General features: G+C 35.7%; 1 protein-coding gene across 1 annotated transcript in view; it reads right to left on the bottom strand.

The window, feature by feature from the left end:
* Positions 1 to 2525: 2525 nt before the first annotated feature.
* LOC131148569 (formin-like protein 14) overlaps positions 2526 to 27689 on the bottom strand; it is a 41752-nt gene continuing 16588 nt past the window's right edge. Inside the window, exon 3 of the mRNA XM_058098362.1 lies at positions 2526 to 2691. Coding sequence (XP_057954345.1) covers positions 2526 to 2691 — 166 coding nt within the window. The remainder of the gene's footprint in view (positions 2692 to 27689) is intronic.

Genomic DNA, 27689 nt, shown 5'->3' with positions numbered 1-27689 from the left:
TTTCCTCGAGATCGAGCTTTGAGAGCTCGAGGTTTTTATAGCATTATTGGGGAATATAAAAAGTAAAGGGTATATTTCTATGTTAATTTTGGGATGTACAAAATTTATGTTTTATGCCTTTATGTTTTAAGAATATTGAGTAAGGAATGATTGTGAAAATACTGAATTGTTTTGGAGATATATGTAATTATGGAAATGCAGGTGTTGGATGATTTAATATGGATTATAGTTAGAATTAGTAAACTCTGGTTTTATGTTATGGAGATTATGATCATGTTTTCCGCTGCGTATGTTATGTTAATTATGGATGATCAGGTATAACGCACCGAACCCGGGTTTAAGGGTTCGGGGCGTTTCACCCATGCTGGAAGCTATGGAGATTCAACACTCAATTTTGGTGGATTTAGAGAGGCTCGGTATAGAATTGATAGGGAAGAGTCCTTAGGCAGTTATTGCCAGTTTAGAGTTTGATGTGGGAAATCGAGTATTTTTGAAGTTAGCTCCTTTGAAAGGAGTTATGATATTTGGAAAGAAGGACAAGTTGAGCCCTAGGTATATTGGCCATTTTGAGGTACCAGAGAGAATAGGGTCAGTTGCCTATAGGCTAGCTTTGCCGCCAACTTTGGCTCGAATTCATGACATGTTTTATGTTGCTATGCTAAGGAAATAAGTCCCAGACTCATCCCACATAATTAGCTATGCAGAGATAGAACTCAAGGATTCACTAGCTTATGAAGAAACGCCAGTACAGATTTTAGATAGAAAGACACAAAAACTGCGTACTAAAGAAATTCTGCTAGTGAAGATTTTGTGGAGGAACCATGCTATGGAAGAAGCCTCATGGGAACTCGAGGATGAAATTAAAAGGAAATACCCACATTTGTTCTAAGAGTAATAAGATAATGTAAATAGTTAGGTAATGTTTCTTTTACAGGTACATGTACTATTTAGATAGTAAGTAGTTTTAATTTTTGTTTGTGTAATCTCCTAGAACATAGAATGTAACCATGGTATTCCTCCGCCATAAGTGAGGGTAAGTAATAAAATAAGTAGATCCTTTACCTTTACGAGATGATAGAGTGTATAATGGTGTTCAATCCAGATAATAAATTTCAAGGACGAAATTTTAGAAGGAAGGGAGAATGTAACGACTTGAAACATAATGGTATTTAAATAATAATGAGGGAGGGAAATGGAAACAAAAACAGAAGGAGACAGAAGCGTTCATCGATGACATTGCGCTTTGAATATAATAACCCGAAAAATTTTTACACAAGGTCTCACCGATGAGTGCATAAGTAGGTCTCGTCGATGAAGCCACGCCTTGTCGACGAAAAGATGCCGAGAGGGGTTTTTGGACTGTATGAATTTCGTCGACGAGGTGGTAGGGTTCGTCGACAAAATTACTTAAGGACTCGTCGACGAGATGTCGTGTCTCATCGGCGAATCCAGTCCTATAAATAGTTGAAACCCGGATTTTTTGATGAAAACTCAACGCAAACTCTCTCTCTCTCTCTCTCTCTCTCTCTCTCTCTCTCTAAAATGCCTCTCCCTTCTTCTCTCTTCGATCCTAGCCTCATTTCTTACCGGATTGAAGATATGAGGCCACCACGACACTCTTGACGAAGTTCTTTGCAAGTCTGCCGGAGCTGATGGTGGGAGAAGTTGGTTTGGAATTCATCCCAAATCCAGGGTAAGGTATTTTATTCAGATTATGCCTTCCTCGTAGTTATAAGAAATGTTGTAGGCAAGAAAATATTGATATTTTGTTTTAGGGGATGTTGTTTTCAGGGTGTTGTGTGAAGAACCCTTCGGGTGTAGGACTAGAGTTCAGTGAGAGACTTTTCAGATTTAAGGTAAGGGAAATATGCTATGCTAGGATATTTACTTACGTTATCAGAAATTATATATATATATATATATATATATATATATATATATACAGAATATGAATTTTTATAGTATGTGTGGCCTGAGTTTATATTACCTGATGAAGAGTTTATACAATTTTTCCAGTGTATCAAGTTATACAGCATATACAGATATAATCCGATATTACATAGACAAATAGACGTTTATTTACAGCTTTATTCAGATAAAATATATATATATATATATATATATATTTATAGATGCATGTATAAATGTATACAGATGTTTATTCAGATCAGTATGAATAGTATTTAAAGAATGTCATGTTTTTTCTAAATGCCATAACACATAGTTTATACAGACGGTTTATAGAGACAGATTATATAGTTATAGCATCAAGATACTACAGTTACTCAGATATTACAGTATTTACAATACAAAATTATAGCGTTATGGCTATTTCAGAAACATGATGAAAACAGTAAAGATATATATATATATATATATATATATATATATATATATATAAATGTACTTATATAGTATCAGATCCCTATGGAAATGTTACAAACAGATACAGTTTCGGAGCACGGTACCATTGCTATATACAAATAGAGTGCAACCACATATCACAGATAGTGTGTGGGTACCGTCTAACCGTGCTCAGAGACGATGCAATTATCTAGTACGCTGGGTTGAAGGGGCCGGTTAGGTGAGGTAGCAGCCAGTTCCGAGCTTAAGAGTGGATTCAGTTTCGCCGGGTTGAGATAGTGTAGAGTATGATGACTTACTTGGAGGGTCGACCATGTTAAGTCCCGCCTACAGGCCGCACAACTCTGTCATGAGGAGTTAAATCATGACATACAGAGTCCTAGGAAAAGAGCACAGTTATGTATATGTGTATACAGTTTTACAGCTTTTGTCGTATATAGTATGATATAGCAGTATGAATGATAGAAAGTTCAGATGATACAAATGTTTTAAGCTACTATACATGCAATTTACAGATTTTCCAAATCATGCAGTTTTATATATGTATTAATGTTATAATTTTACGACTTGGTTGCCACACCCTAGTAATAGCATATTTTCACTTATTGAGCGTCATCTCACCCTATTACTTTACCACTTTTCAGGTGAGTCAGCTAGGCAAGCAGATCATGCTCGCAGATAGAGAGTTGACTTGCCTACCCTGGTTGTAGGGTAAGTTTGTGACAAAATTTTGTATTTTTGGGGTAGATGATACTTGAGGGAATTATTTTGTATGGCTATGGTCTTTATATATTGGATTTTGGTATTGTATAGTATATATGGTTATATGATTTATGTTTCCACTACGTAGGAATGAATACTGTATACAAGATTACCTCGGTGCCTGCTAAGGCCTAAGTTTCATAGCAGAAGGTATCAGAACAGTTAATACATATAGTAGAAAAAAAAATGATAATAATGATGATGTAAATTTTGAGGTCGTTACACTTAAAATGAAAATCTTAGTATACACACTCACTAAACTATCTTGTTATACTAAGAATCTTTGTCCACTTCCAAATGGACATGGCATCTATGCTCGGTATTTAAAAATGCTTAACCCATGCTAACATGAAAATCACAAGTTTAAGCATACTATTGTCCATTGCACAGAAATGAGCTTTAGGGATCCATTATATTCTATATATCTTTTACCCTAATCTTATTAGTCAAAACTTGGTCATCACCCTAGGTATAAGTAATGATAACAAATTCCATATCTATCTTGTGCTAATAATAAGACATCCCTCTCACAATCAAAATTAGAGGCACCCACTAGGGAATTCGTATTTTATTGTTAAATCAAATTATTCCCTTTGAGTTTAATATTTAAATCCTCTAATCTTGATTCACCTATCCCCTTCATAGGAAATCCTTACCAAACCATGATCATATTCGGTAAGGTTTCACCTATCTACTTGTATCCTTGCTAAAGATTGTAATTATTTTTATAGGATACTTTCCATTCTCTGAAGAGCATTGTTTAATAAAATTCAAATACTCATAAATGCTCTTTGCCTAAGCGGTTGGCGGTTGGACCTATCCACTTCCATTAAAATATCTTGAAACATGTCCACCTATATTGAATACTCTTCAAACTTAACAGAAATTATAATCCTTAAGAGTATTTAATCTACTTCACACATATAGCTTTCAAAACGTTAATTCATATCCTTTAGAGTTTCATATCCTTTGAAATATGTTGAATGACTAATATGATCGCCTAGGTCTCAATCTAGATGAATGTATAAAATTCAAGTGGACCTATGCTTGTTCAATTTTAAGTCGAAAGCCATTCTAGCTTGGGCCTCTCTCACGTATTAAGATTCATAAGAAAAGAGGCAGACATAGGCTTAGTACACTTAAAGAAATATTCACTGTGAACTTTTGGTCTAATAAGCCTAAAGCATTCTTGCCAAGTCTAAACTCATTGAAAATTTTAATAACCCTGGCTAAAGAAAGTAGATAATTAAGAAAAAGGCATAAATTGAATAAGTGCATAACTCAAGGGGAGCATTTCTCTTCATGAATATATATATACATTAAATGCTTTCATGATTTTTATCTTTTATGCCCATATACCTTCATATGAAAAGCACTGAATTCCTACTATTCATTATGTGTTAAATGAGTGTATCTTCTAATGTATAGTTTATCTTTTGTATCATTTGTTGATTATACTACTGGATTGCATGCTTGTGTTGAAAGCCTCCTGCATGGCGGATGCAGTTGATGAGAATTGCATTCTAGTAGTGGATATAGGTTCTCGTGTGCCTTGAACTGAAATATAAATTTCTTAATTGAACCTATCAGGTACAAGTTTTATGGGAAAATGTTCGATTTATAGACGGCATGCTGCCTAAATTTCAACAAGAATTTTCTCAAAATAAAACCTTGTGCTAAAGATGATTATGATAAAATTAATATTAAAACATTTTTGAAAGGATGAATGGAACCAAATAGATAATTAAACTTCATCCTAGCATAATCATCAACCATTTAGGAAGGCTCAAATCCATCCCTATAGGAAGCACATAAATGATTCATATGCATCACTTTCGTCTACTGAATATTGAGGCTCTTAAGAATACCCTAAACATTATATCCAGTGCTTAAAGCTTTATAATTTGATATGCAATGTTCATGGGTCATTAATTCCAAAGTATGCCTTAATATGCACTCTCTGATGCATCTATGGTTTATAGGGAAGACTATACTGAACATATGATAAAATCAATTTTTGATTAGTATAAGCAACACATTTTCCTTCCTAGGATGCACAGTAATTACATAGGATAGTACATATGAAATCCAAATTGTTATGTATTTTGAAGATATGTACACATTTAGTTTGCATCTTAGGATTAACTTAGTTCATGGACACCTTTTGATCAAATTCTTTGGGTTATGAAATTTCACTCCAGACCCAAAGGGTAGAACATCATCCCTTTTAAATTGAATGTCCCATATATTAATGATGGTCCATTGACTAAGGAATTTGCATGATTTAGGGGGAGTTTTTCATTTTGCACACACTCATTGTGTTTTGAGTTGTGTCATCCTTTTTGAACCCTTATTGCATACCTTTGCGTATAGTCTTGATTGACTATCGTGCATTTAAAAATGAAATGCAATATGTCATGCTTATGCACTGAATAATTAGTATTTGCTGCATGTTGAATTCATTGATAGGATGAGTATATATGGAATACACTAAAGCTAAGTCCCAATCAAGTAAGTGTGCATACAAATATACAGAGGAATTTAAGTCTCAATCTTAGGATAAATCAATAAGAACTTAATGCCTAAAATCTCTTGCATGCTAAGTAATATTAAGAAGGATGAACATATGATGGATGTACTTAAATGAAATTCATTCTTGAGCGTAAACGTACTTATGTATGCCTGAGACTATACCGGGGAGTTTAAGCCCCATCCTTGAGAAAAGAAATATAACTCACCAAGCTTCGTGAACTCATACTATTAATTGGTTTTACTTTTTGAGTTTGATTTGTTTCATTACTAATACTGTGTTAAAAATTTAATGAACTCTCATAATTAATATCAATATAAGTAGCTAACAGGTCTAATGCACAGTAAAGATGCTTTCTAGGTAGTTCATAGCTTACACAAATTTAGGAAAAGCTTTCAAATATGTTTACAAGTCTAACAACTACTATAACTGTTGATATCTTGTATTGGCTTAGACTTTGTAAAACTTTACTATTGTTTGTGATGAATAACTTTCATACCTACTGCATGTTGATGGTACTTATGTTTTATTGCATTGATGATACTGGAACTGTTTAAGTTGTTGTGGATAAATTGTTAGGATTTATAAACTCAAGACAGGTCATTTTTATATAGGATTTGTTTTGGAAAGTTCTATTTTCAAACGACACTCTGCTGAAATTTTTTCAAAACTTTTAAAACCTATAGTGTATAAAAATACTTATTACCCATTGCCTAGAACTGTAATTTTTATAGCCTTTTTGCTGTTACCAAAAGAGGGAGATGAAGAGGCAAAAAGGAAAAACAAAAACAAAAAAAAAACAAAAAAATTGGGTTGAAATTAGACTGCATATAATGCATATTGGCATGGGGAGCATTCAAAGGCTATACCCATATTTTTTTCATGATGTATTTGTCATCATCAAAAAAGGGGAGAATGTTGATTTTATAGGTCACGCCCAGTTTTGATAATGACAAATACCTATTGTATTTGATGCATGTTTGACGTTATGTGCAGGAACTCAAATTGACAGATCATAATGCACAAAGAGAGAGTGAAGTTGAAGACCCAATTTTTATGTGTTGTATTTTATTTCATTTATGCAAAGGCTTTCTAATAATAATTAGGTTCTATGGTTTGTAATAATCATACACACATCACATGCATGATCTAATAAGTAAGTTCAAACCAAACATAACTGAAACATGACCTAAAAATGACCCTAAGACACTCACTCACTCACTTGTATGTGTTAGTCTTTTGAATAGGGTGTTTGTTGGCTGAAACGGGACCAAATGCATAAAGTTTGCACACTCGGTTGACCTGCATTTCATGTACTATTTTCCCTCGGTCGACCGAACTCTAGCAGTTCATTTGACCTCGGTCGACCGAACTTCCCAGGAGGCAACTTTATTGACTTCCTCGTCAAATAAGAATAAAATACACATCACCAACTTGGTCGACCGAATTCCCACGTATGGGAACTCAACGGCGTGGCCGATCGACCAGCTTAGTTCAAAATCTACCCGATCGACCAAACCTCACAAAAATGGAAAAATTGCATTTGGACATATAACTCCAGTCGACCGAACTCCCAATTCATTTCACACCCAATTGATCGAACCTCAAGAACTTCGGTCAACTGAACTTGGCTCGATTGACCAGTGCTCTCAAGTTGCCCATATTTTTACCGCAATAAATAATTTTTAAACGAGGCTAATATATTTAAATAATATTAAAACTTTTATAATTATTCCATTTGTGTCCTTAACGATCATATTTGTGGGGAAGTCTATAAATACCCGTTCATTTGGAATAATTAGCAAGAGGATTAGCAATCTTAACTAGGTGAAATTCTTTGAAATTCCAAAATCTATAATACTCATTTCTTAAGCCTCCAACACTTATTCTTACCAGATCTTGCTACTCAAATATCTTTTGTAAGTGTGGTTTAAGTGTTGTTGTTCCATAAGGATTGCTCTCTCAAGATTGTGTTTGTGACCGCCGAACCTCACAAAAATGGGAAAATCGCCTTTGGACATATAAGTCCGGTCGACCGAACTCCCAATTCATTTCACGCCTAGTTGACTGAACCTCAAGAACTTCGGTCAACCGAACTTGGTTCGATCGACCGGTGCTCTCAAGTTGCCCATATTTTTACCACAATAAATAATTTTTAAACGAGGTTAATATATATAAATAATATTAAAACTTTTATAATTATTCCATTTTTGTCCTTAACGGTCATATTTGTGGGGAAGTCTATAAATACCCCTTCATTGGAATAATTAGCAAGATGATTAGCAATCTTAACTAGGAGAAATTCTTTGAAATTCCAAAATCTATAATACTCATTTCTTGAACCTCCAACACTTATTCTTACCTGATCTTACTACTCAAATATCTTTTGTAAGTGTGATTTAAGTGTTGTTGTTCCATAAGGATTGCTGTCTCAAGATTGTGTTTGTGTGAAATTATTTTATTTGAGAGCACATCCTCAAGTGTTCTTAGGCAGCTTTATTAATAAGTCTTTCCTAAGAAGACTTCTTTGGAGCTTCTAAGTATTGCATCATCATTGCAATATCTTGTGAATTTCTTATTTGATTTTGGTTGCAAAAATCCTTTCAAATCATTTTCAAATATCTAGTGTGTTCTATTTTGAAAAGTATTTGAAGATATATTTGTTTATGTGATGAAAATCTTTGTTGCAATATTCATTGAGTTATATCTTTTGCTGAATACAAAGATTAAATCTCTTTCTGCAAACAAAATCTATACACTACTTGAGCTTTATACGATTAATAAAATCTGTTGGTTGAAATATATGAGGATTGATTGATATCTTTGTTTAAACATTTAGATTGAATACATCTTATGATACAAAGATCATACTGGTTTGCACTCTCACGCACTACATACAAATATATTTGAGAGTAGATATATTAAACCATATTGAGCTTACTCATTATATCTTATTGGCGGTATATGTGATTGCACGTAACTGGGTACACATCTACTTTACAAGAAAGCGTAATCACTGTACCAATTTCATTGATTGTGAACATAAGGATGTATTTCCAGGCACGAGCCTGAAGAGGGAGACTAGCCCTTTGAAATAGTCCCAGATTGTCTTAGACCCGATTAGAAAGCTAGGTGCACCATCTTGTTAAGGAGTAGATTGAGGTCTGCCCCTCTAATTGACCTGGTTGTAAAGGTTGAGGTTAACCTTGTGCTAATTGACCTGATTGTAATCGGTGCCACTCCACCCGTTAAGTAATCCTTTAGTGAAATCCTCGGGCTTGCGAGCTAGAGGTGGGGACGTAGCCACAGTTGGTCGAACCCCAATAACATATTGTATGTCTTGTTTATATTTCTGCACTTTATATTTACTGCACATGTATGTTATGGTGTGAATGATGCGCTTGATTTAAATTTCACACATTACATTATTGGAGCATTAGAATTGCATAGAAAGACCCTGGGTTGTATTATAAGGGTATTTCATTTAACCTATGAGATAAATTTTTAAAATTCCAATTCACCCCCCCCCCTTTCTATGAATACACCAATTCCAACATATATATAACAATTTTAGTAGGACTCTGCTATTGTGGTTGGTTGTATGGTATGGTTTAAATTACGTTTCCTACTATCAGAGTTGTATTTTGAGTATCCCTAGTACTCATGGGTTTAGGTTGATTATGTTATTCAGTTGAACAGAATATCGGGATTATTATATTAAATTTTATTATGAAAAAAATGGGTAAATTAGGGAGGTCGTTACAAAAATAATGTACTAAGGATGATTATGATAAAATAAATGTTCTAATATTTTGAAAGGATGAGTGAAAACTAATTGAATATTAAAATTTCATCCTAGTATAGTCATCGAATATTTAGATGAGCTTAGCTCCATCCCTATAGAAAAAGCTTAAAGAACTCACATGCATCACTTCGCTTTTATAATATCGACGCTCTTCCGAAAAACCATGAACTTCATATCAAGTGCTTAAAGATCTATAAATGTATATGGATTGTTCTGGGTTGTGAGCACTATTGAAATGCCTTAATGTATATTCTCCGATGCATTTGTGGCCTATAGGGATGACCATACTAATCAGAATATAATTGAATAAATCATCAGTATGGTTGGTTTAAAGGATTTAAAATTGAATGGCTTATACTCCTTGGCTTAATGAAATAAATCTCTAATTAGTATAAGCGGTTTACTTCATCCAAGCTAGATTTCAAATCGATAGGGGGGGCTCTTGAAATAAAATTTCTATCTTGTTTGTGCTCACCAATATTCTTAAGCTTAGATATGCATTGAAATGTATTATGGCATGTGCTTGATTGTTTTGCTTATTGGATACCTTAAGTGGAAAATATAATACTTGCAACATAATCTTTAAATTTTGCCATATGATCTTGAATGTGATTGTTAAATCTTTAGGATTATTATGATTGTTTTTTTTCTGGTTATATTTTGCACCATAAAATTTGTGCTTGCTTGCATTAAATTAAAGCTTCTTTTTTAGCAAGCACACCCCTAGTACTTCTTGATAATATCCTAAGAGGTTATATACATACATATATACATATATATACATATTTAAAAAAATTTGGCAAGAAAATGATTTTACATGCGACATATCTTGTTTTCTTGCATATGTGCTTAATTGCTATATTTTTGTTAAACAACATTTATATGCCCATATACTATATGATAAAGGAGAAGAATTTTTCTGAGCTTAAATGTTAAAAAGGGGGAATATTTTTCAACTATGGAAGTTTCTCTTGGCTAAGTTTGTTTTAAATGATCACATTTTGTTTACTTAGCTTAACCCTTCTGCTAATGACAAAAGGGGAAGATTTTATGTGAGCAAAATGTTAAATCCTTCTTTGACCAAAAGGGGAAGAGGTTTGCCGAGCTGCATGCATATATGTTTGTGATTTATTGTCAAAACTAAATGCATATTATTTCAGATGTCTTCTTTTATGAATGTACTTGATCTCTATTGTTCATTTTCAAGTTATACATATTCTTAAGGGGAGCCTTTTCATGCATAACCCATTTTTCTTTTTGGTGTTTGTCAACATAAAAAAAGAGGAGATTGTTGACTTTTTGAGTCTAATCTTTGTTTTGATACTGACCAACCACCAGTGTCTTATGTGTGTACTTAGTTTGTGAATAGGTTCATATTTCAGCACGCACATAAGGTTTAAGGGACATAGAGGCCAAGACGGATCTTAATTATCATATACTAGGCATACTCCATGAAAATAAGAGCAAAAGATAAAAAAGAAGACAGTTAAATTTCATTGTATTGCATTTAATTTTTAATTTGGTCTGTAATGATTGCATGACGTACATGATATGGACGAAAGCTCAGTGATGACCGTAGACTTACCATAGGGAACCACAGGACCTTAGGGATTGGCCAACCGACACTGAATTTTTGGGACTAATTGAAAAGTTCAGAGACCTTAGACTGACCATAGAACCCAAATTATTGCATGAAAAAACCCACTATAACTTAGAAATAAGAAGCATGTGAGAAGGGGAGACTTCAAAAGAAAAATAGGACTCAATGCACAAAGTTGGTCTGTTCGGTCAACTGAACCCTAACATACAAGGACACTTTGGTTGACTGAACCTCCCTAGGGTCAAACATTAACCAGTTGGTCGACCGAACCGAAACACACAAAGCATTTCGGTCGACTGAACCTCTCCAGGTTCAATAGTTGACCATATGGTTGACCATCTCTAAAATGAACTACAACACTCTGGTCGACCAAACTGGCACGTGGTGATTTCCCAACACCCTAGTCGACTGAACTCCTAAGTATAAAAGGACTTGGTCGACCGAACCTATAAGTCTAGTCAATCGAACTTAGCCTGGTCGACCAAACCTTGGAGGTTCAAAATCGCCTCAAATCTGGTCGACCAATATCTCAGTTCAAAAACACCTTAGTTGACCGAATTGAGTAACCTGATTGACCAAACCTTTAAAATGGTCGATTGAACCTCTTAGGTTGGTCAATTTTTACCAAGGTTAAACTGGGTTGTTTTTAATTAAACTCACTTAATATTTTTCCAAAATACCCAGTGTGTCCCTAACTGTTATAATTTTTCCCAACTCTATAAATACCTCCTTATTTGTCAACATTAAGATAAGATTAGGATTTTAGATTAGCCAAAATTCTTTGAAAATTTTATTGGGCAAAATCTTTCCTACTTCCATATTTTTCATATATATTGCCAAAATCTCTTTTACATTCTCATCTAGCCATTTATTTTGAGAGAGATTAGTGTTTCATATTCATCTTACAAGCTTAAACTCTCCTTCATTTATATTTAATTGTGTATTGATTTTTGGAGAGTAAGTTAAGGTTTTTTTTCCATAATATTTCATTCATAAATATTTGATTGGGAAAAACTCTTACTTGACTTAAGATCTTGCATCCTCATTGCAAGGCTTATAAGCTTGCTTTATGCTTTGACAAAAATATTTTTTAGCAAGCTTAAACCCTAATATCTATTGTGCTTTACATTTGAAAAATATTATTGTGATATTTATTTAAGGGTTATAGAGACTATTTGACTACTCACCTTACAAGCATATTTTCTTGATATAAAAAGTCTCACTCTCACGTATAGACATTGACATATATATTGTTGAGAGTTAACACATTGGTTAACAAAATTTCACTTGAGCTTAATATCCTATCATATGGGAGTGCATTAATTGATTGAGTATAGTGGTACGTATCTGTTTAGTGTAAGAAGCATATTTGTTTGTACACAAATCTTTTTTTTTTTTGGTATACCCAACGTGTATTCGGAAGAGGGAGACTTGCCCGGTGAAAAGTTTCAAATTGGCTTTGACCCAGTTAGGAAATATAGGTGCACCATCTTGTTAAGGTGTTATATTAGGTGTCGCTCCACCCATTAAGTGAGCCTTAGTAGAATCATTGTTCTTGTGAGTCAAGGCGAGGATGTAGGCAATATTGGCCGAACCCCGATTACATTTCTTATGCCTACTTTTGATTTCCACACTTTAAATTTCAGCACTTGAATGTTTGCGTTCAATTGTTTAAATATTTTATTGGGATTGCATAGAAAGACCCTAGGTTGTGAAATACTGCTAACATCTGATTTTAAACAAAGAATAAATTTTAAATTTCAATTCACCCCCCGCCCTTGAGAATACATCAATTCTAACAGTTGCGATATTGAGAACGGTACCATTGCTAGTGGAGTTAGTGCAACCACATAGGCTCGTGGAGCATGTGGCGTGACAATAAACTGAACTATATAGTAGAGTTGTTATGCTCCCTAAGTCCGGATCAGGGCTTTTGGCCAATGAGTCGTACTAGAGATACGAAATATATGATATGATATTTGACCTAACCGGGTCGGCCAACCATGGTTAGGTCGAGCCTTCAGGTCGCACAACCCTATTCATAGGGGGAAGCATGACGTGGAGAGATATCCTCAGGGCAACCATGAGTACAGACACGAATGTATCGATAACTGGGGACACTCATGAGCTAGATATGGAAATGGAAATGAAAAGGAAATGAAAATGGAAATGAAATAAAAATGGAAATGAAATGAGAATGGAAATAAGAAAGAAAATAAGAAATGAAATAGTGTGAGTTAATAATACAAATAATTAAAGTGAAGTAAAACGCACCACCTGAGGGCTTATTGAGTAAGGTGAGTGCTCTAATAAGTATCAATTGTCGCTAAACCTGAGTTATCAGGCTAGGATGCAAACGATATCAGGGCAGAGGGAAACTACTTGTATGGGCGGGTAAGCTTCCCTATTTTCGGGAACTTCGTTGGCAATTATGGGTTTCATGTGTATGGTTTTGGAAATGAAAGTAAAAGCTTATGAAAGCTTGTATTGTATATCTATATGATTATGATTGTGGAAATGGTATGTTTTCTCAGAAGATATTTCTACTGAAACGAATATAGGTTATGATATAATGAATCTCATACTACCACACACTGTAGATAATTTATTCCATCTTATTGAGATGTGTCTTACCCAATCATTTATTTCAGGAAACTGAGATAGACCCCATGATAAAGCTCTGAGATAAAGGGAAGCCAATACCCCGGGTAGACAGGGTTAGTATTTTGAGCTAGGGAGGTTTGATTCCCCTAGAGGTTTTGTATTAGACTTGTTTATGTGGATGGTAGTACTCTGGTATGTGTATTCGCTGTGGTATGTATGAATATATATATATATATATATATATATATATATATATATATGAAATGACTTTTGCTATTAGGGTTGTGTATGAGTATGATTGTATGCCGATACCCACTTTCGGGTCGGGTTATGTATTATGGTATCAATGGTTGACGTGGTCGATATGTGGTTATATATGTTGTTTATATGAAAAAAGAAATGGTATGAAAATCAGTGCATCACAGTTTTGTATCAGAGCCAAGGTTTTCTAGGTTTTACAGACTTTAGTAAACAACGGAATACAATACCAGAGTATAGGAATGGATATTGATGAGATATAAGTCAGTGTTGTTAGAGGATGAGATTAGAATTTAAGGTTATGTCTTGCGACCTGGAAGCAAGAATTTCGTGTTTGTTTCTGTGCTTTTCCTAGGGTGACGACTTCTAGAAACCCATAGATACTATCATCGGATCGTATTTTTGAGTGGTAGGATTGAATCTTAAATAGGGATTAAGAGTGTTAAGAGAAATGTTTATAGCTGAATATTTTTTGACTTTTAGTATGCTAGGTGTGTTAATAAGTTACGATAATAGAGTTCTAAAATGGTTTTGTACCATTGCAGGATGGATCCAAGGAGTAGTAGTGCACAGGTTGGAGGGGATGATGCAGGGCCTTCCAGTATGGGTGGAGAAGACCCTGATGTTGTACTACGTAGCATCACCCAGCAGGTGATGGCAGAGATGGCTATAGGTTCAGGGGAGCAAAGCTACACGATTGGACAGTTCATGCCTATGAGACTCCTATCATTCTCTGGAAGAGTTGACCCACTTGTAGCTGAGAACTAGGTCTAGGATATGGAGGACATGCTAGTAGTTTTACCATGTATAGATGAGCAAAAATTTTTATTTGCGACATTTAGGTTGATAGGGGAGGCAAAGCGCTGGTGGATTTCAACGAGATTGTTGGAGGATCAGAGATCAGACCCTGTAGCGATGATGTGGAGCTGCTTCAGGGAGATCTTTTTTGAGAGATATTTTCCCACTACTGTCAGGAGTGCAAAGGCGGCAGAGTTTCTGCATCTGACGCATGGACTGATGACAGTACAACAGTATGAGCCAGATTCATTGAGTTGTCTCAGTTTGCTCCGTATTTGGTTCCAGATGAGGAGAGGAAGGCAAGGAAGTTTAAGGAAGGGTTTGTTTGAGCAAGTTATAGGCTTTCGGGCCCAGACATTTGTAGAGGTAGTAGATAGAGCTGCAGTTATTGAGGGTGGCTTTCAGAGAGGCACCGCAGCACAAAGTCAGGGGAAGTAGCTTGCGCCTTAAGATATTCAGGCAGGGTCTAGTCGAGAGCCTTGGAGGAGGCAAGATAGTAGGGGAGGATAGAGATAGGTAGAAAGACATCGGGCTATACAAGGTAGTCAAACACCCCCTTCTTGCCCTATATGTTACAAGAGACACTCGGGAGAGTGCCGATTTAGGGAGATTGTATGTTATTGGTGCCATCATCCCGGGAATATGGTGAGGGACTGCAGAGCACCACCAGTTGTTGCGCCTGCTTATAGACCATACCGAGTAGGTCATCAGGAACCTCGAGGCAGACAGCAGAGGAATAATGCCCCAACTCCAGTATGCACACTGACACCGAGGGATGTAGAGGTAGCAAGAGATGTTGTGACAAGTACAGTTTCAATTCTATCATTTACAGCTACCGCTTTGTTTGATCTAGGGGCGACTCATTCTTTTATTGCCCGGGAGTTTGTTAAATTTTATGGATTAGAAACATAGCAGTTAGGTGTCATTTTGTCAGTGGCTACGCCAACAAGGACTGTGGGGATATGTGATAAAGTACTTAGTATCTGTCTAGTATGCATTCAGGGGAGGATTTTATTAGTTGATCTGGTGGTCTTAGATATGCATGGGTTTGAGGTGATACTGGGAATGGACTGACTAACTGCTCACTATACCAGTATAGATTGTCATTAGAGGGAGGTAGTGTTCAGACCTTTAGGGGAATAGAAGTACAGGTTTGTGGGGTCTTGTGTGCGTACCCCACCATAGTTGTTATCCACCATTCAGGCGAGGCAAGTGTTATTTGAGGGTTGTCAAGGATTTATGGCCAATGTAAAGGAGACATTAGAAGGGGAGTTGAGATTAGAGGATAGCCTGATAGTGAGGTATTTTCCTGATATTTTCCCTGAGGATTTGTCGGGACTACCTCCTGATTATAAGGTAGAATTTTCTATTGATCTAGTACTGGGGACATCGTCGATTTCGAAAGCGATGTATAGAATGGCACCGGCAGTATTAAAGGAATTAAAGGACCAGCTGTAAGAATTTATAGATAGGTGATTTATTCGGTTGAGTGTATCGCCCTAGGGAGCACTGATATTGATTGTGAAAAGGAAAGATGGGTCGATAAGAATGTGCATTGACTATCGAAAAATTAACAATGTGACTATCAAGAATAAATACCCGCTTCCCCACATCAATGATTTGTTTCATCAGCTATAGAGGACACAAACTTTCTTGAAGATAGATTTACGATTTTGGTATCATTAGGTAAAGGTCAGAGCAGAGGATGTTTCAAAGACGACATTGAGGACTCTGTATAACAATTAAGAAATTTTGGTTATGCCGTTTGGATTGACAAATGTTCCTACAGTATTTATAGATTTGATGAACCGGGTATTCCACCAGTATTTAAATCAATTTATGGTAGTTTTTATCAATGACATACTGGTGTATTTGAAGAGCCCAGAGGAGCACGAGGAAATACATCATGCCTATATATATGGAAAAGAAATTATGTGGCAGGAATACAACTTTCATAATTTTAATTGGCTGTTGTGAGTACAAAATGATGAAATATATTGTTGGATTGTGATCATTGGCTGTTGAGATTGTTGCATGAAAAATATTGTGTGTGTATGGGTTATTTTGTGTGATTATTCGTGTGCATCACAATATAACGTTGGTAGGCCTAAGAGTTTGTTATATTGTCTAGATGTAATCATGATATACGTTGGCAGGCTTGAGGAGTTCGTATATTGTCATTATATATTGGGGTAGAGCATTGGCAGGCCTGAGGAGGTTGTTCTACTGATATACTACGAGTAGGTCATGGGGATTGATACTGATGGTTAGTGGTGCCTGTATGGACCACGATATTAATTCTATGAGATGTTTGTCCTGTGTGGACCATGTGTTGATGTTTGTTCTGTGTGGACCAGTCCTGTGTAGACCATGCATTAATGATTGTCCTGTGTAGACCATTCCGGTGTGGACCATGTGTTGATGTTTGTCCTGTGTGGACCAGTCCTATATGGACCATGTTTTGTATGAATGAGAGTCCTGTATGGATAGTATGTTTATGTGGAATGTGATATGATAAGATGAATGATATAATAATTTAACTATATGTATATATATATATATATATATATATATATATATATATATATATAGCAAGGTAAAACTTTCTGCCAAGAGCTTGCTGAGAAAGGTGAGTGCCCTGGTATTTTCAGTTTGATGCCAGAGTAGAGGGAAGCTACTTATATGGGCGGGTAACCTTCCCTATTCTTAGAGACTTTGTCCATATACATAACTCAAAGGCTTATTAAGTAAGGTGAGTGCCCTAATAATAGTATTAGAGCAGAGGGAAGCTACTTGTATAGGCAGGTAATCTTCCCTATTCTCGGGTATTATGATTAAAAATAATTATGAATGTGAGTATGAAATCAAAAGCCAGTACTTATGCATATTATATGTGAGTATGAAATCAGAGATCAATGTTGATATAAATGATGTGTTTCTCAGTTGTGGTTGGTGGTGAATGGTAAAAGAATATATATATATATATATATATATATATATATATATATATATATATATATAAACACTCTGCCACACACTGCTATGATTTTTTCTTCCTTACTGAGATGTTTCTCACCCTAGTGGATGATCATGTTTTTAGGTCCATCAGGAGATCAAGCTTAGGGTTCTGGCAGGGTAGCATTTTGGGTAATTTTGGAAAGTTTGTTAAACAAATTATGTATAGTTTATGCTTAAAAGCACTGGTATGTAATATAAACAAGTAGTGGCAGTTGTTTATCGGGTACATATATGTATACGGGTAAACTCTGGTATTTAAATTTGAGGTTATGTGTTTTAATTCTGCTACATAATTATGGTGTATGGTATCAAAAATAGGTAAATGTAACACATGACCTCCGAGCCACACTTGGCGGGTTAGGGGCGTTACAAGGAAATTGTTTGTGAAATTTAAGAAGTGCGCGTTCTAGTTAGAGCAAGTTACTTTCCTTGGACATGTGATCTCCAGGGGTGGTATCTCAATAGACCCAAGTAAGATTGAGGCGGTAGCAGATTGGGTACGAACGAAGAATGTGCAGGAAATCAAAAGTTTCCTAAGATTGTTTGGATACTACCACACATTTGTTGATAGTTTTTCTAAATTGTCGGGTTCGTTGACTAGATTGACTAAGAAAGGGGTGAAATTTGAGTGGTATGATTAATGTGAGCAGAGCTTCCAAGAGTTGAAGCAGTGGCTCATCATTACATCGATGTTGACAATTCCTTCATGTGAAGAGGGTTTCATAATTTACAGTGATGTATCACATAAAAGGCTTGGTTGTGTTCTAATGCAGTAGGGGAGAGTAATAGCATATGCCTCACGAAAGTTGAAAGAATATAATAAGAATTACCCTACCCATGATCTGGAGCTAGCAATAGTGGTATACGCACTAAAAATTTGGAGACATTATTTCTACGGGGTTAGGTATGAGATTTTTACTGACCATGAGAGTTTGAAATAATTTTTCACATAGAAAGAATTGAACATGAGACAGAAAAGTTGGTTAGAACTCATAAACGATTATGACTACACCATTAGTTACCACCCGAAAAAGGCTAATGTGGTGGCTGATGCCTTGAGCCGAAAGTCAGTGGGTGCATCAACTCTATAGGAAAGAATTAAAATAGTACAGAGGAGTGATGCAGAGCTGGTAGAGCTTATAGGAAAAGTACAAGATGGTCTATAGGATGATTTCAGTATCTTAGATGATGGAGCCTTGAGGTTCTGTTCCAAGTTATCTGTACCTATCGATCCTAAGATAAAGAAAGTGATTCTTGAAGAAGCACACCAATCCTTGTATATGGTACATCCTAATAGCACTAAAATGTATAGAGATCTTCAAGAATTCTTTTGGTGGAATCGAATGAAAAGAGAGATTGTTGAATTTGTAGCATAGTGTTTGACATGCCAGCAGGTGAAAGTTAAGCATCAGAGACTGGCAGGGTCATTACAGCCGCTGTATATTCCTAAATGGAAGTGGGAGCATATAGCAATGGATTTTGTTACTAGGTTACCACCAGAACTGCATGGACAGGACGTCATTTGGGTAGTTGTAGATCGGCTAACGAAGGCTACCCATTTTCCGCCTATTAGAGTTAACTACTCCTTAAACAGATTGGTAGAGTTATACATTTAGGAGATAATGAGAACGCATGACATGCTAGTATCCATAATTTCAGACCGAGACCTATAGTTTACATCCCGTTTCTAGAGGAGTTTGTAGGAGGCCATGGGTTCTCAGTTGTTGTTTAGCACAACATTTCATCCTTAAATAGACGAAGAGAATGATACAGATATTGGAGAATATGCTACATCAATGTGTGCTGGACTTTGGAAGCAGTTGGTTACGGTTTATACCACTGGTTGAATTTGCGTATAATAACAGTTATCAGGCCAGCATTGGGATGGCAACATTTGAGGCATTCTATGGTAGGAGATGTCGATCCCCATTGTATTGGGATGTGATTGGGGAGAGACAGAAATTGGGGTCAGAGTTGATACAACAGACTCAAGACAAAATTAGACTCATTAAAGACATGATTAGAATAGCGCAGAGTTGGCAGAAGAGTTATGCAGATACTCGCCAATAAGGGTTAGAGTTTGACGTTGGAGATCACGTATTTTTTAGGGTGGCGCATTTAAAGGAGTTGTGAGATTTGTGAGGAAGGGTAAACTAAGCCTTAGGTATATTGGACCATTTCAGACTCTTGAAAGAGTGGGTCTAGTTGCCTACAGGTTGGCTTTATCGCCAGTTTTGACAAGAATTCACGATGTATTTCACATTTCTATGTTGAGGAAATATATCCCCAATCTCTCTTAAGTGATCATATATGAGGCACTAGAGCTTAGTGATGTCTTGTCTTATGAAGAAGCGTTAGTGTAGTTTTTGGATCATAAATAGCACGAACTGCATACGAAAAGCATACCACTAGTAAAGGTTCTATGGCGCAACCATGTAGTAAAGGAAGCTTCTTGGGAATTAGAGAAGTAGATGTGCCAAAGATACTCACATACGTTCAGTGGGAACCATTATTAAGTTATGTAATTGGATTTGTATAATATAGCATAGGTAGTATTTTGGTCCTTATGGTTTTGGGGAGAATTATCTTTCTATGGTTGTAATCTCCCATAACCACTATGTAATCACGGTATTCCACCACCATAAGTGAGGGCAATTAATAAAATGGTGGTGTTTATCTTTAAGAGTGGAAATGTGAAAAATGACAAATTTTGAGGACGAAATTTTATAAGGAGAGGAGAATGTAGATACGATGAAAGGTTATTCGTGAGTAAAGGGGAAGGAAATTTTAAAAAAGGGAAAAAACAAGGCTTTGTCGACGAACCTAGGGTCTTCGTCAATGAATGTCCCATAGATTTTGGCGACAGGTTTAAGTGTCTCATTGATGAGAGATTACTGAGAGAGTTTAGGGAATTTTAGGTTCATCGACGAAATAGCTTCCTCGTCAATGAAGCTCCTTTATGGGTTCGTCAACAAGCCACTTGAATTCGTTGACGAATGCTGGGGTATAAATGGGAAAATCCGTCATTTCAGCGTGCATTTTAATTTAATATGTGGTGAATGCTGCATATGATTTAATTTCCACATTTCATTATCTACACAATTGGTATATGATTAGGAAGACCTTAGGTTGTGTATTACTGATATCTAGTTAAACCTTGGAAGATGTTTTTAATACCCAATTCACCCCCTTTATTGGGAATACACCAATTCCAACACTATAGAGGCCCCACATACACCCAATAACGTCCAAGATGTGGACGTTGACATGATCCATGAATCTATTGAAGAAGTGGCTCCCTCGATTCTATGGAGGGACCCCCTAGAGGATATACTTCAACTAGAAAGCCCCTCTATATCTAGTTTGGAGGACTCGTACGAGCAAATATTGTCATTGATGCCATGGTCTCCAGCCTAGAGGAAAGACTATGGGTAAGTGAACAATGCTTTAAGGAGGTAATGGTGGAAGATACCCCCACTTTCGAACCTGGGTGAGTTCAAAATGAGATTTCATTGCATCTAACTGAAGACGGTAAACTTAGCGCTTTTAAGAGATAACCCAATTGCAATTCTACTTTTTCTTTCTTCTTTGAGCCCGTAGGTTGTACATGGTAGAGTAAATAGTGTTTAGAGTCCTTAGAGCCAGTCATAGGTTAGTTGGGGGTGTGTCTACGGTGCGACCAGCACGCATTGGGATTTTTCGAGTTGCGCTCTTTGTATATGTATTGTGCTCATGCACACTTTTCTTGTATTTTATTTTCTTCTTTTATGTGTATTTTCTTTTCTGATGTATCACCATGCTTTTTCTGGTTATACTGGTGCATATGATGCATCCATCTTCGATGTACTGCATATGAAATTAATGAAATTACATGGTGCTTTTGCGTCTATTTGGCTTTTGTGCTTCAGTATATTATTGCGTGTTCTTCCTATTTCTGCATTTTATGTGGTTGTTGCTTTGTTGATACACTAATTGATCTTATTGTAAGGTGCAATGTTTCCTTCTTTTACTTTCCAAGTTCTTTTTTTCCACACTTCAATAGGGACACTAAAGTTTTAAGTTAGGGGTAGGGGGTTAGGAAAACACTACACGACACATGTTAAACACAAAACTCTTCACATGCCTTTATATTACCTATATGTTACATGCATAGGCTTATCATTTATATGACCTAGTTATGCTCAGTAAAAAAGTAGTGAGTTACTTATAAGTACTTGCACAAACTATAACCAATACATTACTTTTCTCACTCTGTGAAGGTTGACTAATGATTCATTCATGTTAACACTATTGTGTAAAGTCTTGTATTCATATGGTACTTCACGAGACTAGGACGCATTTTCAAGTGATTTGTATCACTTAGGGTTCCTTAAGAGCACTGAGAGAACAAATGTGGCGACTATGACACCTTGTGAGGTACTATTAAGCCTTTCATTTATTTCTTAAGTTGCTGACATCAAACTCTAAGTTCACAAAACTCAACTTTTCTTTTCTAGATTTCCTCTGCTTGCTAATCTTAATTCTTGAATTAGCTAGTCTATAGGTGATGTCTAGTGGGGAGATACAAACCTAGGTCTTATAGCCTACTGAAGACATGAAAATTAAACCACTCCTAGATACAGACATATTTCATGGACTCCTTTTCAAGCCTAATTTCCTTTCGGAGATATAAAGACATAAAAGTTATGAAAATTGTCCTAGCTTACCATGAAAGAAAATGCATAAAAGAATGAGAAAGAAAAAAAGAAAAATAAATGAAAAATACATAGAATACCTGCTCCAAATACAAAAGGGTCAAGCTAGGGACACAACACATATGTTTCTGCAAGTATGAAGATTCTTCAACTATCCGATGCATAAGATGTAATCACGCCTGGTTTATGAATAGGCCAATTTAGGGTGGTCTTGGTTGGATATGGCGAGTAGGTGAGAAGACACTAGCGTGAAGGACCTGACACCTCATTAATAGGTTGGTTTCTTTTCTTATGATACTAGTTCACTCCATTTTTAGCATTAGTTCTTCAAATTATGTGGGATGTTTGATCATGACATTCTTCCTCACACATGAGAGTGAACCTATTTTCTTGAGTGTTTTTTAGGGTATACCAGTGAGACTGAGTCAAGATGACCATTCTATAGGTGTCCAAGGGTAACCTGAGTGTAACGAATCATGCACTTTACACATGCTTTGTGATGTAGCCTATCTATACTTGAAATTACATGATGATATTAACTCTGAATTGCAGTTGCTGGCTGATTCTTTGTGAGTTATACTTTTCATGATGGCTATACATTGTTAAAACTTGCATGAGTAATTCATTGTAGAGAGAGAGAGAGAGAGAGAGAGAGAGAGAGAGAGAGAGTGTGTGTGTGTGTGTGTATAATGAAGTTATGTATGGATGAGCCTGCGTGTAATTAGGCTATATACCTGTATATAAAATGGCATATATGTGTTGCATGTGGTCTTATATGATGTTCATTGATATTGGTGTTTGTGGGTATCGCCCTAGAAACCCTCACAAGAGTACAACTCGTCCACTAAGGTCAACCTAGGGGTTTAAATCCTTGTTGCATACAGTAGATGTAACCGTGTTTCCCACGAAAGAGGAGGTAGATAGAATTTTATAGTTTTCTAAGTTTTCGCTTTGCTTGAGGACTAGCAAAGTGCAAGTTTGGAGTTGTGATGATGTTGACCTTATAGGTCATTTCCAGTTTTGATAATGACAAATACTCTTTATGTTTGATGACTTCAAGTTTGTGTGTAGGATCATACTAACTGAATCACATTGATAGCATGCAGCAACTTGAAGAATTATGAAGACCCAACATATATATATATATATATATATATATATATATCATTTTTTTTAATATTATTGGGTCTGTAATGATTTAAGTTCAAGGGTCCATAATAATTAATACCTTACCTGCATGGTAGGATAGATAAGCTCAAGACCATAGATGGACCATAGGACCCATAATATTGCATGAAAATGACCCCCATAATCTTAGTGTTGATTATCGTGTTAATAAGGGTAACTTTATAAGCAAGAAAAGACCAAAATGCACAAAAAGGGCATGTTCAATCAACCGAACCTCTACATGCAGAACTCTTAGGTCAACCGAACCTCCACCGGGTCAATCGGTCAACCAACCAGAAATGTTCTCCAATGCCCTGGTCGACCGAACCTTCCTGGGAGCAAAAATTGACTTTTTGGTCTACGGACTAAAAAATGAACTCCAATGCACTAGTTAACCGAACATCCTTGGGAGAAGCCCCAACAGCTCGGTCGACCGAAACTCCTAGTTCAAAATGATCCAGTCGACCGAACTATGCAGATTTGGAAAATCGCCTTTGAACCCCTCAAGTACGGTCAACCATCTTTCTAGTTCAAAATACTCTCGGTTGACCGAACCCAGACACTCGGTCAACCGAACCTTAAGTACGGTCGACCGGTGCTCTCGGATTGGAAAAAATTATCGAGGTTGAAACGCTGTTATTTTTTAATTAACCCCATTTAAACATTTCTAAAAATGACAAATAGGTCCTAAACGGTCAAAAATTGAAGGGTGTCTATATATACCCCCTCATTTGCAAAAATTAGTGTGAGATTAGCAAAAACAATTAGCAATTTTTCTCTGATTTTTAGAAGCTCTATTTCTCACATTCAAGCTTCATTCTTTTATTCTTACTCATCCTCATTGCAAACCTTACTAAGTAAGAGTGTTTTTGTGAGTTTTTAGTTAAGCTTACACTCTCGTTAGTTCTAGTTGATTGAGATATATTTTATCCAAGAGTAAACTTGAGTTTTTCTAGGAGAGTTCATTAATAAGTCTTTCATAGGAAAACTTCGTAGAGCTTGTGAGTTTTGCATTATCATTGCAATAATCAAGAGTTCGTATTACTTTTTATGTGCAAAATCAATTTTTTACAAACCGTTTACAAATATCTCTCATGCTTATCTTTGAGAAATATTTTGAGATATTTGCTTGCGTGTTAAAGATCTTTGTTGCTATACCTTTTGATTGATATTATCATTTTGACACAAAGATCAAATAATTTTTACAAACCATTTTTTGTATATCTTTTGTGGTTTATTTTGAGAAAATTATTTGTTGAGATATTTGAAGTTTGTTTGTGATCTTTGTTGCTGCATTGTGATTGATACTATTATGTTGAAACAAAGATTCTTTCACATACACTCTCATGAACTGATTGTCATATTTGCATTAATCTTTGAGAGTAGATATTAAGATTACACTAAACTTATCAAATCCTATCTTTCGGTAGTGCATTTATTATACTGTGTGCATTGTAGTGCATACCTACTTAGTGTAAGAAGCATTTCCTTGTACGAAAATTTTTATACATTTGTTGTATTCTAGGTGTGGGCCTGAAGAGGGAGACTAGCCCTATTGAATAGTCCCAGAATGGCTTAGACCCGGTTAGGAAAGTTAGGTGCACCATCTTGGTAAGGTGTAGGATAAGATCAGCCCCGTTAATTGACCTGGTTGTAAACGGTGTCACTCTACCTGTTAAGTGAGCTTATAGTGTAATCCTTGTGCGGGTGTGCCAAGGCAGGGACGTAGGCAGTATTGGCCGAACCCCGATAACATATTTGGTGTTGATTTTATTTTCTGCAATTTACGTTCTGCACCTGTGTGTTTACGTTTATTATTTGAATATTTGTTTGGGATTGTGAATACATAGAAAGATCCAAGGTTTGTGAAATATTGCCTGCTGGATTAGCTAAACCTAGGTAATTTTATAAAAATTTCCAATTCACCCCCCCTCTTGGGATTGCACCAAAACTAACACATGAGTCCATAAAATGCACTATTTTAGGCCCTCATTTACCTTTTTTTTGTCTTCCTTTATCCAGTAAATGCCTTTTGTTAACATGGTTCAAAGTTATACAAGGTTTGTTCGTGAATCAAGAAAAACAAGTTAAAACCGAGGAGATAAGCGTTACGAGAAGTCAAGGGAGTATTTGGGATACTTAAAGATAAAATCAGATGCTCAACAAACCCCTAGAGCCTCAACACATCAAAGGAGAAATGACCTTGTTCGACCATGTGGTGCAACCAACAAACACAAAGGCAATCAGGTCACAAGATGCAGACTCTAAGGTTTAGACTGAAGAAGAAATGTTACAAGGTTCAACAAAGTGATCGACCAAGTGACCCATAGGGGCGACTGGATTGAGATACTGAAGCATACTGAGCCAGAGATACTAAGAGTCTCGACCAACTGCTCGACTAGGGAGGCCTTGAGGGGCGACCAAGTGAGCTCCTGAAGCTGAATTGAAGTCGAGATCCTGCAAGTCTCGACCAGCAAGACCCATTGGCATGACTAGGTCGAAGATGCTGAAGTTTGAATTCATGATTTCCCGCAAACTTTGACTAGGGCATGACCACAGGAAAGAATGGGTGTGACTTGGTCGACAGTGACGATCTTCTATGTAAGATTTTGGTAGAACTTTCCTATTTTGAAATTCAAACCTTGTAAACCTTTTTGGGTATAAATAATAGTTTTGAATATGTGTTTAGGGTTCCTTTTTGGCCTCTTTTGGGTTAGTGACAGGCCTAGAAAGCCATTGAGAACTAAAGTAGATTAGATTTACTGCTTTGATTTAATTTTATGTTCTGGTTCTTAGTTTTACTCTTGATTGTTAGCGACAGACTATTGAGTTTGCAATTGAAGCCATCTTTACTACTTTCATTTACATGCTTTTGTTTACTGCTTTCATTTATATGCTTTCATTTAATTTCCATGCTAGTTTAAATCTTTGAAATTGATGATACCCTAGGGGATAGGATAACCTAGTTAGGGATTCAATCATCTATACGGATTAGGCTACGGTTCATGCATAGGGTGGATTCGTGATCATTGAAATAGAGTATACCCTGGTTGCCAACTGTGCTCCAAACGGTTGGTGCACCTTCGCTACTCTATGGCCTCGAATAGTCCACTTAACCGATAGCCTAAGATGGATAGTTGACCAAACAAATAACTTACACCAAACGACAGTCTAGGTGTGATTCATGATCTTAGATCTACTTTGTAGGAGTAGTAATAATATAAAATTTACATGCTTTCAGTAGATTGTTAGAAAACCCGCCATCAAAATCTCTTTTTTTTTTCCTTTTACACAATGTTATAGTAAACTAGGCTAGAAGTGGTGAATAACCGCACTTTAGTCCCTAAAGATCGATACCCGACTTACTCACTGTTCTACTGAACTTGAGAGTAGTTAGGTTATAAATTTTATTTTTGGTAGTTGAGGATTCAAGCCTTAGTTAGACGAAACCCTACCAATTTATTAAATTACTTATACACCCATTATTTATAAATATTTTAATTAAAATTAACTTATAAATTAAGAGAATTTCACATTTTAAGAAAATAATTGAATTAAAAAATTGATTGAAAATTATTTAAATCATTTAATTAATAGTGTGTCTGTATGTCTCTGTATCATACACTAATTTTAAATTACTTATAATAAAAATATATATCCAAAACTAACTCATAATGAACGAACTCATAGCTATTTATAACTCTTTCTTTGGTATCTTCATTTTAAAAATATATTCTTTTATAAATTTAAAATTTTAAGTAAGATCTTTATTTTATTTGACCATTTTATCTAAAAATTTATAATAATTCATATTGAAGAATGAGAAAAAAAGAATTTAGTTAGAATACAAAGCACACAAAAATAAAAATATAAAGGATTAATTAAGTTTATGAAGATTAATTGTACACATTGAGTACCTTTAATGACTAGTCTTTAAGAAACCAAAACTTCAGTTTTAAATAAATAAAAGAAAAAAATTTGTCAATCTCACATATTGATGTTCAAATTTTATTCTTGTAATATTTGGTTTCAAAATTAAGTATGACAATAATAATATCAAAAAATATTTTATATCACAAAACGATTCCA

Source organism: Malania oleifera, chromosome 1 (assembly GCF_029873635.1).
Source record: "Malania oleifera isolate guangnan ecotype guangnan chromosome 1, ASM2987363v1, whole genome shotgun sequence".
NCBI classification, from domain to species: Eukaryota; Viridiplantae; Streptophyta; class Magnoliopsida; order Santalales; family Ximeniaceae; genus Malania; species Malania oleifera.
This window is presented reverse-complemented; position numbering and strand designations above follow the sequence as displayed.